This window comes from Amblyraja radiata, chromosome 1, assembly GCF_010909765.2.
Source record: "Amblyraja radiata isolate CabotCenter1 chromosome 1, sAmbRad1.1.pri, whole genome shotgun sequence".
Lineage (NCBI taxonomy): Eukaryota > Metazoa > Chordata > Chondrichthyes > Rajiformes > Rajidae > Amblyraja > Amblyraja radiata.
The window spans coordinates 158,904,869-158,918,462 of record NC_045956.1 but is presented as its reverse complement, the minus strand read 5'-3'; the positions used below and the strand labels follow the sequence as shown (position 1 = coordinate 158,918,462).

At 43.7% G+C, this 13,594-nt stretch overlaps 1 protein-coding gene across 1 annotated transcript in view; it reads right to left on the bottom strand.

The window, feature by feature from the left end:
• The window catches only part of myo5b (myosin VB), a 229,768-nt gene that overhangs the window by 61,280 nt on the left and 154,894 nt on the right, over positions 1 to 13,594 (bottom strand). Inside the window, exons 17-19 of the mRNA XM_033033539.1 lie at positions 10,297 to 10,394; positions 3,822 to 3,908; positions 159 to 270 (exon numbers count right to left, since the gene is read on the bottom strand). Of these exons, the coding sequence (XP_032889430.1) occupies positions 159 to 270; positions 3,822 to 3,908; positions 10,297 to 10,394 (297 nt within the window). The remainder of the gene's footprint in view (positions 1 to 158; positions 271 to 3,821; positions 3,909 to 10,296; positions 10,395 to 13,594) is intronic.

The window sequence follows — 13,594 nt, the reverse complement described above, 5'->3', positions numbered from 1 at the left end:
TACATTGACAAGATTAAATGACTTGGAATACCAAAGGCAGGATATACAAACACAGCAAAATAAAAAAACTTGGACCATCAACTGTAGACTTTGGCATGAGAGACTGTCCAACCTGCTAACAATGACTGGCCCCTTTAATTACGGGGCAACTTGATTACCTTGATAACAATGTCCAGAAGCCTCCTACAGGTCTCTTTCTTATCATTTAAAATTATGTTCTTCTTCGTCATTAGGACCCGATACCTGTTGAAGAATTCATGGTAGGTCCACCTATCAAAAACAAAGGTTATTAGGTATCCAGGCAACACTACTTCCTGCGTTTAATATATGTTACTTGAGTTTTGTTTAATGTAACGTGTACCGAGGTACAGTGAAAAGCTTTTGTTGCATGCTAACCAGTCAGCAGACAGACAATACATGATTCACAGTGGATGCTAAGCTACATGCTAAGGGAATAAAGTTGTGCACGATAAATCCAGTAAAGTTAATAGACAATAGACAATAGACAAAAGGTGCAGGAGTAGACCATTTGACCCAGCACCGCCATTCACTGTGATCATGGCTGATCATCCACAGTCAGTACCCTATTCCTGCCTTTTCCCCAAATCCCCTGACTCCGCTATCTTTAAGAGCTCTGTCCAACTCTCCCTTGAAAGCATACAGAGAATCGATGTCCACTGCCTTCTGAGGCAGAGAATTCCACCCTCTGTGTGAAAAAGCTTTTCCTCATCTCCGTTCCAATGGCTTATCCCTTATTCTTAAACTGTGGCCCTTTGTTCTGGACACCCCCAACATCAGGAACATGTTTCCTGCGTCTAGCGTGTCCAAACCTATAATAATCTTAAGGGTTATTAAGTCCGATCAAAGGTCCGAGGGTCACCAAAGTGGTGGATTGTAGTTCAGGACAGATCTCTAGATGTGGTAGGATGTTTCAGTTGCCTAATTAACAGCTGGGAAGAAACTTTGCCCGAATCTGGAGGTGTACGTTTTCACACTTCTATACCTTTTGCCCAATGGGAGAGGGGAGAAGAGGGAATAGCCTGGGTGCGACTCATCTTTGATTATGCTGCTGGCCTTGCCCAGGTAGCGTGAGGTATAAACGGCATCAATGGAAGGGAGGTACACAAAAATGCTGGAGAAACTCAGCGGGTGCAGCAGCATCTATGGAGCGAAGGAAATAGGCGACGTTTCGAGCCGAAACCCTTCTTCAGACTGATGGGGGGTGGGGGGGAGAAGGAAGGAAAAAGGGAGAAGGAGGAGCCCGAGGGCGGGGGGGATGGGAGGAGACAGATGTTTCCTCCCCTTGGCCATTGAAGAAGGGTTTCGGCTCGAAACGTCGCCTATTTCCTTCGCTCCATAGATGCTGCTGCACCCGCTGAGTTTCTCCAGCATTTTTGTGTACCTTCAATCTTCCAGCATCTGCAGTTCCTTCTTGAGAACTCAATGGAAGGGAGGTTGGTTTGTGTAATGGTCTGGCCACAATTTCTTGTGGTCTTGGATGGAACTGTACCCAAGCCAAGCTGTAGTGCATGTCTATAAAATGCTCTTTAAGGTGTATCAGTTGTAGTTGGTGAGAGTCGTTGGGGACCTGCCGAACTTCCTAAGGGGAAGTAGAGGTGTCGGTGTGCTGTCTTGCCCATTGTGTTTCAATATGGGTGGTCCAGGAGAAGTTGTTGGTGATAATTACTCCTAGGAATTTGAGGTTTTCCAACCATCTCCACTTTGGTGCTGACAATGCAAACTGGTGCATGTGTACCGCTTCGCTTCCTGAGTTCGATCACTATCTCCTTTGTCAAGTTGACATTGAGAGAAAGGTTGTTGTCTCGACACCAGGACACGAGGTTCTCAATCTCCTTCCTGTACTCCATTTCATCATTATGTGATATCCGGCCCATAACGATGGTGTGTCTCCCCCCCCCCCCCCCTCCCCCCCTCCCCCCCACACACTCCCATGGCGGTTCCCCACATCGGGTCCTCCTTTATTCTCCATTATCTGTGCTCCATTACAAATCACCACAAAAATCTCAGAAATATTCATCAATTTGCAGGCTGTTTGTCCTGATGGATCTTTTGATATGAAGCTACGGATATACAGAAAAACAGAATGTAAACAAATGCTAGGTGGATTATTTTAAGAAACAAAACCAAACTTAAAATAACAACCATACTTACAAACCAAGCAAACTGCTCAGTAAAGTGCAAAGTTTAATTGCAAGAAAATAATAATTCTAAAATTAAGGTGAAGAAGTGAACAGGTGAACCACATGGACCCAATTGTAATGGAATTTAGAGCTAAGTTCCCAAGGAGGGGTGGGAGATAGCAACCTTCCACCCTGTTTCGACAAATGCAATCTACCCGGTGTGCACAATCAAACAAGATCAAATAGAACAAGTTGGCCTTTAGGCTGTGCACGCAAGAAGAAGAAGTTCCCAAGGCAGATCACTGAAAATTGTTTCAATTAATAAAATTCCAGTATCAAAAAACAATTGTGATTTTCTGTGGCGAAGGTATCAATATGAATAATAAGGTGGCAGTTAGAGGCAATAAACCTGCATAACCTAAGCCTCATTTGCTGTATTTACATCTTGTAATTGTCTAAAATCTGCTTGGGTATAGTCAGTTTTTAAAAGCCATGGGGAAATCACATGTTAACTTGTAAGTAAGGTTAGCAGACTTCATTTGAAAATCACTGAGTTAGAAATTCTGTGTCTTTTTTGATCAATTCAGAGCCACCAGCAATATCATTTTATCAATCATCGCACTTACTCCACATGATAAATGGCACAGAAGCTGCAGTTATCCAATATAAAAATAAAGTTTCAGTAATTCAATTTCTGCAGCTGATGAAAGCACTTGAGCAATAACTTAATTGTAGCACTTTCTTCAGAACAGGGAATAAATTAACACCAGTAAATCCATTTAAATGTTCTTTTGAGAAAATGATAACATCCATAATTTTTAATAAAGAGAAAATTAATGTTTTGTAACCAAAGAGAGACTTTAAAAATGATCAGTTATTATTCAGTCTGCACTCCTCAGAGACTCTATCATGGACTTCTCCAACCTGTTTACATCACTCAAGGAAAGGTTGGTTTTTATTCTGTTTCTCAAGCAGGAAAACCTGACTAATGTACGTGCTTCTTAAACTAATTGCTTTTCTTGAGATATTATCCTTTTTCAGGTGTCTCAGATAAGGGGGATTTTGAAATGGATTACCTACCATGATCAAATGAGTTATTTGAAACATAGGATTCTGTAAGACATTATGGGCAATTCAACAGAATTAGACATTTAGCAAGTGATTTTCATAATGATCCAGCGAGGAGATAGAGGATACTTACAGGAGTTTTTAATAGTGGAAATTACTAAAAAATAAAATCACATTTGCTGTTTGTGCATGCATACAAGATCCAGTGAGAACTGCAGAGGTTTGGCTCATGATGCCCCTTAAAGGTTAAATATCTTGCTGACATCACAGTTGAGGCTCCCATGAGATGGAGCCTCTGCAGTAGAGGAGGATTAGGGAGGACAGCACTACAGCTTGGAGAAGCTTTGCAGTAAACTTGTCTTCTGGGCTCAATCTGTAAGTGAGCTGCATTGCCACTGCAGTGATTGCATTCATTCTGGTTCAAGCTTTTACCAAAATCTTTCAGCAGTTTATCGCAGATTTTTCAACAAAAATCTCGTGGGCAGTGAGAAGTATGGACTGAATAGCTTCATATACGTACAATACCCTCAAATGTTATCCATCCGTTAAGATTTTATTGCATGCACATGGGTTTTAGGTTGACCTCAGCACAAGCATGAGCAGTATGCATACCGAGATGGATATCCTGCAGCACTAATACGGATTGTCTCCAACACTCCACAGGCCCGGAGTTGCTGTACAGCTCGTGCTGGATCAAACCTGCAACAGAGACAAGCATTTTACAAGCATTCTTGATTAATCATTCCTTCCCATTTACAGTTTAATTCGCAATAGGAAACTGGAATGCTGGAGTAACAAACAGCAGGTCAAGCAGCATCTCTGCCAAAGGTGCTGTTTTTAAGATAAGACATAACACCAACACGTAAAAAGAAACAAAGTGCTGGAGGGTCAGAGAACATCTCAGGAGATCATAGACTGGTGATGCTTAGGTTGGGATCCTTCTTCGGACTGCTTGTCGGTAGGGTTGTCCAACCATCTGTCTGTCAAACCCTCTCCCCCTTGCCTATGTCGACCTATTGCCTGCCATGCTTTACCCTACCTCTCCCTGTTTCCAGCTTTCTTCTCCCCCTCCCCCTCCCCCCACACAAAATAAACCGGAGAATATTTACACAAACTTTTATCACACACAAACACATCCATCACAGTGACTCCTCCACATTCCTCTCTGTGATGGAAGGCGAAAAAAAGTTCTCTTCCCTTCTATGCTCTCCCACGTTCAGGGGCCTCAAGCCCTCCGTTGAAGGGACGATCTTGACTCCGTAGCCGGCGGCGTTTGGGCCCTTCTTAACGGGGCAATCAGCTACCGTATCAGCGGGATGTCAGCTCCCCCGCACCGGTGATCAGACCCCGGGTCAGGGTTGGTCGAGCCTCTGCGTCGCTGGAGTTCCCGACAAGCCTCTCCCGAGACTGTGAGCTCTCGATGGTAAGTCCACAGGCCGCGGTTGGAGCGATCCCAGGCAAGGGATCAGCTCCGATGTTAAGTCCACGCGATGGGGCTCAAGTCAGTCCGAGGAGGCCTCCAGCTCCATCGATGGTAGGCCGCAGAGCGACCGGAGATGCGATCCGGAAAAAACGAAAACAAATAAAAAAATAAAATAAAAATCGCATCCCCGGCAAGGTAAGAAACTGAAAAAAAAGTTTCCCCCTCCCCCCTCCCTCTCCCCCCTACACAAAATAAACCGGAGAATATTTACACAAACTTTTATCACACATTTAAAAAAAATTTAAAGATGTAAAAACAGTCAGACTGTTGGCGGGGCTGCCAATCGTGCGGCTCCCCTGGTGTATGTGCAAGCATGTGCAAGCTTCAAAGACCAAGATGACAGTGTCAGGCATTATCCTCTGTGGGCAGGAGACACTGGTCATTACTAAAAACCTTCTTTTCCCGACAATGAATAGGTCAGAAATATCAATAATTCATTGTTGCAAAGCACTCAGGGACATCCAGCAGTTGTGGAAGGCAATATAATGGATGCACGAGAAACACCTTATGAGCAATATCATATTTGCTTGATTTTGGTGTGTGTTACAGGTAGAGCATGTGTGAAGAAAATTGATGTCAAGAATATTACAGGACGATCAGTCTGAAGAAGGGTCTCAATCCGAAACGTCACCTATTCCTTTTCGCCAGAGATCCTATCTGACCCGCTGAATGACTCCAGATTACAGGTAGATCATGTAGATTACAGGCAGAGAGGGCCTGTAAATCTGGCCGCCCGCAGCGGCGACTGCGGAGGTTTATGGCCCCCGACCACGGGGGAACAATGGAGGTGGACTGCCTTCCACCACAGTGAAGAATGCTGTCGTGGATGATTGTGTTAAATTTTTATTGTGTATTATGTGTTCTTTTTAGATTGTACCGCTGCTGGCAAGTTCATTTCACTGCACTTTATTGTGTATCTGATGAATAAATTGATTGATTGATTGATCGTGTTTGAAGAGAATAGATATCAGGAATATTACAGGTTGACCATATGTAAAGAAAATGAATATCAGAAATATTCAAAGGGTTTTTGTTCTTACTAATTCATATCGATAGTGGAATAAACCTTTGTCAAGATCACAAGCTCCTTGCAGTACCATGGCTTGAAGAAAAATTATTTTTCATTAAACACAATAACCTTGTACTTATTCCCATTATGTTTGTGCCAATAAAACCTGACAGGAAACTATAGGTTTTTCTGGCCTGAAGAAATATATCAAGCTTAAGCACTGGATTGTTATTTAAAAAAAATGCTGTCATAAAATAACAAAATTGTCTCAATATTTTTAAGCTTTGTCAACAAGGCAAGTAATCAGAAACCGTTAAAAGTCCTCAGTTCCCAGTGTATGTGAACTGTTTACTATAAACTGTTACCATTGACAACATTTACTGTGAGGCTAGAAGTATGGTATCAGATAATATGTGGGGACCATATTAACCGTTGATTGCAAACGTTCACACTGCAAATTACCGGAAACACGCATTATAACAAACCATAGGGAGGGGTGGCGGGACAGGGGTTGGGGGTTAGAATAGTGCCCGTTATTGCTGATTGTCCACTGTAACTGAGTAATGGATTACAGAGTAATAGAGTATTATTTCATCGCATAAGTAGTAGAAACAAAGAACTGCAGATGATGATTAATACACAAAAGGACACAAAGTGCTGGAAGGAGTGATTTAGCAGGCAGCATTTCTGGAGATCATTTCTGGTCAAGACCCATCTCCAGACTCTCGGTCTGGAACTGGGCCTGGAATCCAGGTGAGTTAACGGCCCTGCGAGGTGAGGATCGGCGGAATCATTGTTGGGGCCCGCGGGCGTCCGGAATGCAGGTAAGGGTTGGCGATGGTGGCGGCAGGCGTGGCCTGGAAGCGGCCGAGGAAGCCGTGTGGGCTGGTGGTGGTGGTGGCAATAGGTGGGGCCTGGAAGCTGCCAGGCAGGCGGTTCGGGCTGACGTCAGCAGCCTGGCCTGGAAGTCCTTAATAACAAGGGTTCATCGTATACAAATATTGTTCTAGTATCAGATATGTGATGATCTCATCCATTTATAAACACTACCAAAAAGAAGGATATTAATTCAAAGACTATGTTTGCTTGTTGGCAATTTTGAATACTTGTTTACAGAAGTCTTTGAAAGAAAAATAATGAAAGAAAAGATAGAAAGTACAAACAGGACAAAGCAATGCAGCTCCCTCCAATCTAATCCTCTTTTTTTAGACCACACCCGAGTTGTAGCGTACCTTTATTACTACACTAATCGTGGCGATTTTATTAAAAATATGTTTTTCAGTGTACCTGATACACATGACAATAAAGAAACTATTGACCTATAGAAACTTACAATATTCTTAAGGGGTTGGACAGGCTAGATGCAGGAAGATTGTTCCCGATGTTGGGGAAGTCCAGAACAAGGGGTCACAGTTTAAGGATAAGGGGGAAATCTTTTAGGACCGAGATGAGGAAAACATTTTTCACACAGAGAGTGGTGAATCTGTGGAATTCTCTGCCACAGAAGGTAGTTGAGGTCAGTTCATTGGCTATATTTAAGAGGGAGTTAGATGTGGCCCTTGTGGCTAAAGGGATCAGGGGGTATGGAGAGAAGGCAGGTACAGGATACCGAGTTGGATGTTCAGCCATGATCATATTGAATGGCGGTGCAGGCTCGAAGGGCCGAATGGCCTACTCCTGCACCTATTTTCTATGTTTCTATGTTTCTATGACCCTTATTTACCTCCCTCTGACCTAGACATTAACTATGGTATTGCAATCACTGGTTGAATCGCTGCCTTTAGTGAGGGCAAGTCCTATATTTTCACCAACTCTTGAGTTATATTTTTAATTTGAATTATAATACACTACTGGCGATGATGAGTTAACCTCCCTTTTTCATCTCTCGCATTATTATATCTGACAATCGGCACAGGTCAGCAACATGGCATCTGGATACAGGAGGAGGCAGGAAAGGTGCTGGATATCACATGGTACACAGTTGGAATAAATGAAGACGGGAGAACAACCTCCTCTGGTGTCTCGTGCCATATACCCACGCCCCTCACACAGAGAGTGGTGGTGTCTCGTGCCATATACCCACGACCCTCACACAGAGAGTGGTGGGGATAAGGATCAACCTGTCAGAGGAGGTAGCTGAGGCAGGTACTATAACAACATATAAAATACATTTGGACAGGTACAAGGATAGGAAAGCTGTACGGGGATATGGGCCAAACATGGGCAGGTAGGACTGGTGTAGATGGGGCAGCTTGTTCGGCACGGAGAAGTTCAGCTAAAGGGCCTGTTTCTATGTTGAATGACTGTATGAAATGGGTCTTTATCTGGACGAATGTAACTACGGGATTGCTACAAGGTTCAGTTCTTTGCCCTCAATTATTTACTATTTACATTAATGACTGGAGATGAGACCAGAGTTTGCTAATTACATTAAAAATGGGTAGGGGGGCATGTTGCAATGAGGACATTTGGACCGCAATGGGATACAAATAGGATTGAGCAAGTGGATGGAAACGTAGCAAATGGAGTTTAACGTGTGAAATTGTGCGATTATGTACTTAGGTAAGAAATCTAAAGGCAGACTATTATTTAAACAGAGAAAGATTACAGTTGGGCAAAGTAAAGAGGGATCTAGTTATTCTTGTTCATGAAACACTGATAATTAGTAGGCAACAAGTGGTTACAAAGGCAAATGTCAGACAGGCCTTTATTGCAAGAGGGTTTGGAGTTTAGAAATAGGATCATTAACAATTCCACAGGTTACAGATAAGGCCACACCTGAAACATTGTGCACAGTTTGGTCTCATTATTTAAGAAAGAATATACTAACATTGCCAGCAGTCCAAAAGAGATTTGCCAGACTAATTACTGATTTGAGAGGGTTGTCCAATCACAAGTAGCTAAAGGAATTACATTTATACTCCATGGAATTTAGACAATTTCATTGGAACATACAAGAGGTCATGACAGGAAGGACTTTGAGGTGTTTCCACTCCTGGAAAAATCTTGAATGATGTGATATGGTTATAAGATTAGGGGGCAGCATTTTAATCTGAGATGCCTTGGAACTTCACACAGGGGGTGGTCAATCTCTGGAACCTTCTGCCACAGAAGGAATGTAGTTATGTACAGTAATTGCTTAAAGAAAGGGTAAATACATTTTTGAAACATGAGGGAATATGGAGAACTGGCACAGAAGAGGAAATGAGACCCAATGCAGATCGACAATGACTTAGTCGTATGGATTCAGAAATGGCTTAAGGCCCTGTCCCACTTTCCCGAGTAACTCACGACTCTCCCGAGTTTTCCCCTTGATTCGAACTCGGGGAATGTCTGGTAATGTCGGTAGCGTGCTCGTAGGAGGCCGTAGGAGTCCGTAGATGTTTCGTAGCGGCTCGTAATGCCAGCCGTAGGAACTCGGGGCATCACGTAAGTCAGGACGTTTTTTCCAACATGTTGAAAAATGTCCATGTTAAAAAAATACCCCCGAGTACCTACGAACGGTTATTACTGTAATTCTCCGAGTTCGAATCAAGGGGAAAACTCAGGAGAGTTCGTGAGTAACTCGGGAAAGTGGGACAGGGGTTTAACTAATAGAAGACATAGGGTTGTTGCCGAAGGACATCATTGAATGAATGAATAAGTTTATTGGCCAACTATTCACATACAAGTAATTTGCCTTGGTGCTCCGCCCACAAGTGACAACATGACATACAGTGACAGTTAAGAATTATACATAAAACATTAAACAATAATAATAAAAAATTCTGTGTCCAGTGGAGTTCCGCAGGAATCTGAGCTCCGACCTCTGTTATTTGAGAATGACTTGGATGTGAATATAGATGGGTTGGTTAGTCAGTTTGTAGATGACACCAAGGTTGCAGACAGTGAGGAAGGCTGTAAAAATCTATACAGTAGGATATAGATCAACTACAGAAATGGGCGAAGAAATGGCAGATGGATCTGCCCAAGTGTGAGGTGTTGCACTTTGAGAGATCAAATGTAAGGAAAGGTATATGGTTGATGGCAAGTCCCTTAACAGTATTGACACGCAGAGGGATCTTGTGATCCAGGTCCATAGCTCCCTGAAAATCGCACGACAAGTAGATAGAGTGGTAAAGAAGGCTTATGGTATGTTTAGTTTAGTTGAATTTTGTTTGGAGATACAGTACAAGATAGAAGCAGGGCCTTCAGCCCACCGAGTCCAGGCCAACCATCCATCACCATACACTAGTGTGAATGTTAGCCCACTTTCGAATCCTACACACTGGAGGCAACTTACAGAAGCCAATTAACCGAGAAACCTGCACATCTTTGTTCACCGATTAGGGGGTTGAATATAAGAGTCACAAAGTCATGATGCAGCTCCATGGTAAGCAGAATCTCTGCAATTTTATCAGCCACAATATACAGTATTGCTTTATAACACCATGGCACATTACATAGATTAACCCTGCAAGTAATCCATAAAACATAATTTCATTGGAGATTATACTCTGGTATTGCAGTTCAGTAGTACTCCAAGTTCAAATGTATATATGAACTGAACCGTAGAAATAGAAACCCTAAAACCTCTAACAATGTACTGTACTTACGAGAAGGCAAATTTATCATCATTTGGCTTGATGCAGCGTACGTAATGTGGTGTTGTGGAATTCAGGGTCTCCATCAACAGATGCAGGGAGTTTCGAAACTGAAAGAAAAATGGATCAATCAGATCGATCTTCATTTTGAGACCCCAGAATAATGGACATAATCTTTAATTGTAGCGATGACGTTATAACACTGTAACATGTTCTGTACTCTGCTAATTTTTTCTTTGCACCATCTGTTGTAATTGTGTATGACTTGATTTTACTCATGTTCAGTATGATTTGTCTGGGCAGCACACAAATAAAAGCCCTGTCACACTATGCTTCAATAAATGGGATCATAGTAAACTACAACCAATAGCAATTGAAGAAAAATGGAGTGTATCCATCTGTGTCAGATAGATTTAGATATCATCTCATTTTATCTATTACAGGATGGTCACTCACCTTCACTAAAATGAGATGACTTTCATATTTTCTTTTCCAGATATGCAATATCACCTTAACTTAGCAATGGTTCAATACAAATTTTAGTGCAAGGCTCTTAGATTGGCTCTTATTTTCAGAATATTTAGCGCAAAGCTCCTCTAGGCTGGTACATCCCAACCTCAAACTGCTCCCCTTAATTTGTCAGCTAACAAATATGCTTCTAGTTTGTACACATGTGCCTAAAGAAGCGCTGTCATTATATACTTAGGATACCTGAACACCAGAACAAATAGCTTTGGGCACGTGCCTTGCATGCTTCAGGTGACCACCTGTTCTCTGTTTGGTCAGGATGGTGACAACCAAAATCCAGTGCTACCAGGGTTTTGTGTAGCATTTGTCAGCATTTGTCCTGCTTTCTGGAGCCCTGACAGTCAGGTTGTCCCCAGCTTACAAACACCCAACGTATGTTCTGGCCATAGATCAAGCATTTGGAAGTCCGGCAGTGTACTCCTACTAAACTATGAAATGCTTGGTTGACGCTAGGACTTTGGGCTTTGTTTTGTTTTTCCCCCGACACTGAACTTTTTTTATTTATCGGACTTTTTTTTTGTTTCTTTATTCTATTATTATCTATTGAGTACTGTGTTGACAGACCTGATGTGCTGCTGCTGCAAGTAATAATTTCATTGTTCCATTTCAGTACATATGATACTAAAACACTTTTGACTGTCTGAAGATAGAAACAAAATGTTGGAGTAACTCAGTGGATCAGGCAGTATTTCTGCAGAAATTGAATGGTGATGTTTCTGGTCAGAACTCTTCTTCAGACCAAGACTTTCTGACCCAAAATTGCAGGCGACCCAAAACATCACCTATTTATTTTTTCTGAAGATGCTGCCTGACCCTCTGAGTTACCCCAGCATTTTCTGTCTATCTTCAGTATAAACCAGCATCTGTAGTTGTTCCATACACAATCTTGACTCTCTTGGATGTTCTGCCAACTGTGGAGCTGCAGGCATCTTCTGCCACTCGGAAGGTTAATTTGTGGCAGCATCTCCAACTTGTGAACTGCTTGGGTTATGAGTTCACAGGAACTGAACTCTGCTGTAACCTTGGGTTGATCTCTAACTGCACTTTAACACCTTTGTGTAGTCAGTGGCTCCTTTCACACTCAACTCCATTATAAGCTTCAGCCCACTGACATGTCCACTTTATGCAGCAATCTCCTCACACCCATTGAAACCAAATCAGCAAAGCTGTTATAAGTCACACTGGCAAGTGAGTAATCTCCTCCCAAATGCAGTATGTGGTGGGAATGCACATCCTGTGATGCATTTTGAGGTGCTGGAGTAAAAGAGGGGGAATAGATGGTGGAAAATTATAAAATTACTTAATTGGTATGAAAAATGGTAATCTTCAACAACGTTGTTTAGCACCAGCAAATATTCAGCTGGTATACTGTTGCAGTAATTTGTTACAGTGCTCCTGACGCAAGATACAATTTATAACTTTAACACAGCAATTAGATTATCTATTGAGTATGTATGTCTTGACATACCTTGACTCCATCCTATCCCCCTTGGTCAAATCCCTCCCCACCTATGTTCTAGACACCTCAGACACTCTCCGCCGCCTCCACGCATTCCACTCTCTGGGCAGTCACCCCCTCATCTTCACCATGGATGTCCGGTCACTCTACACCTCCATCCCCCACCAGGATGGCCTCAGAGCCCTCCGGTTCTTCCTCGACCAGAGGAGCAACCTATACCCAGCCACTGACACTCTCCTCCGCTTAGCGGAGTTGGTCCTCACCCTCAATAACTTTACATTTGACTCCTCCCATTTCCTCCAAACACAAGGCGTAGTTATGGGCACATGCATGGGCCCCAGCTATGCCTGCCTCTTTGTCGGGCACGTTGAACAATCCTTGTTCGAGACGTACCAGGGCCCCATCCCCGACCTCTACCTCCGTTACATTGACGACTGCTTTGGTGCCACCTCCTGCACCCACACACAACTGACTGACTTCATCCACTTCACCACCAACTTCCATCCGGCACTCCAATACACCTGGACGATTTCTGACACTTCCCTACCATTCCTTGACCTCACCATCTCCATCGCAGGGGACAGACTCCTGACCGACATACATTACAAACCCACTGACTCACATGGCTATCTGGACTACACGTCTTCCCACCCTGCCCCCTGTAAAGACTCCATCCCCTACTCCCAATTCCTCCGCCTACGCCGCATCTGTTCCCAGGATGAGACATTTCATACCAGGGCATCGGAAATGTCCTCGTTCTTCAGGGAACGGGGATTCCCCTCCGCCACCATAGATGAGGCTCACACCAGGGTCTCATCCATACCTCGTAACACTGCTCTCTCTCCCCATCCCTGCACACGCAACAAGGGCAGAGTCCCTCTGGTCCTCACCTTTCACCCCACCAGCCGGCAAACACAACACATAATCCTCCGCCATTTCCGCCACCTCCAACGTGACCCCACCACTCGCCACATCTTCCCATCTCCCCCCATGTCTGCCTTCCGCAAAGACCGCTCCCTCCGCAACTCCCTCGTCAATTCTTCCCTTCCCATCCGCACCACCCCCTCCCCGGGCACTTTCCGTTGCAACCGCAAGAAATGCAACACCTGTCCCTTCACCTCCCCCCTCGACTCCATTCAAGGTCCCAAGCAGTCGTTCCAGGTGCGACAAAGGTTCACCTATATCTCCTCCAACCTCATCTACTGCATCCGCTGCTCTAGATGTCAGCTGATTTACATCGGTGAGACCAAGCGTAGGTTGGGCGATCGTTTCGCCGAACACCTCCGCTCAGTCCGCAATAACCTACCTGACCTCCCGGTGGCT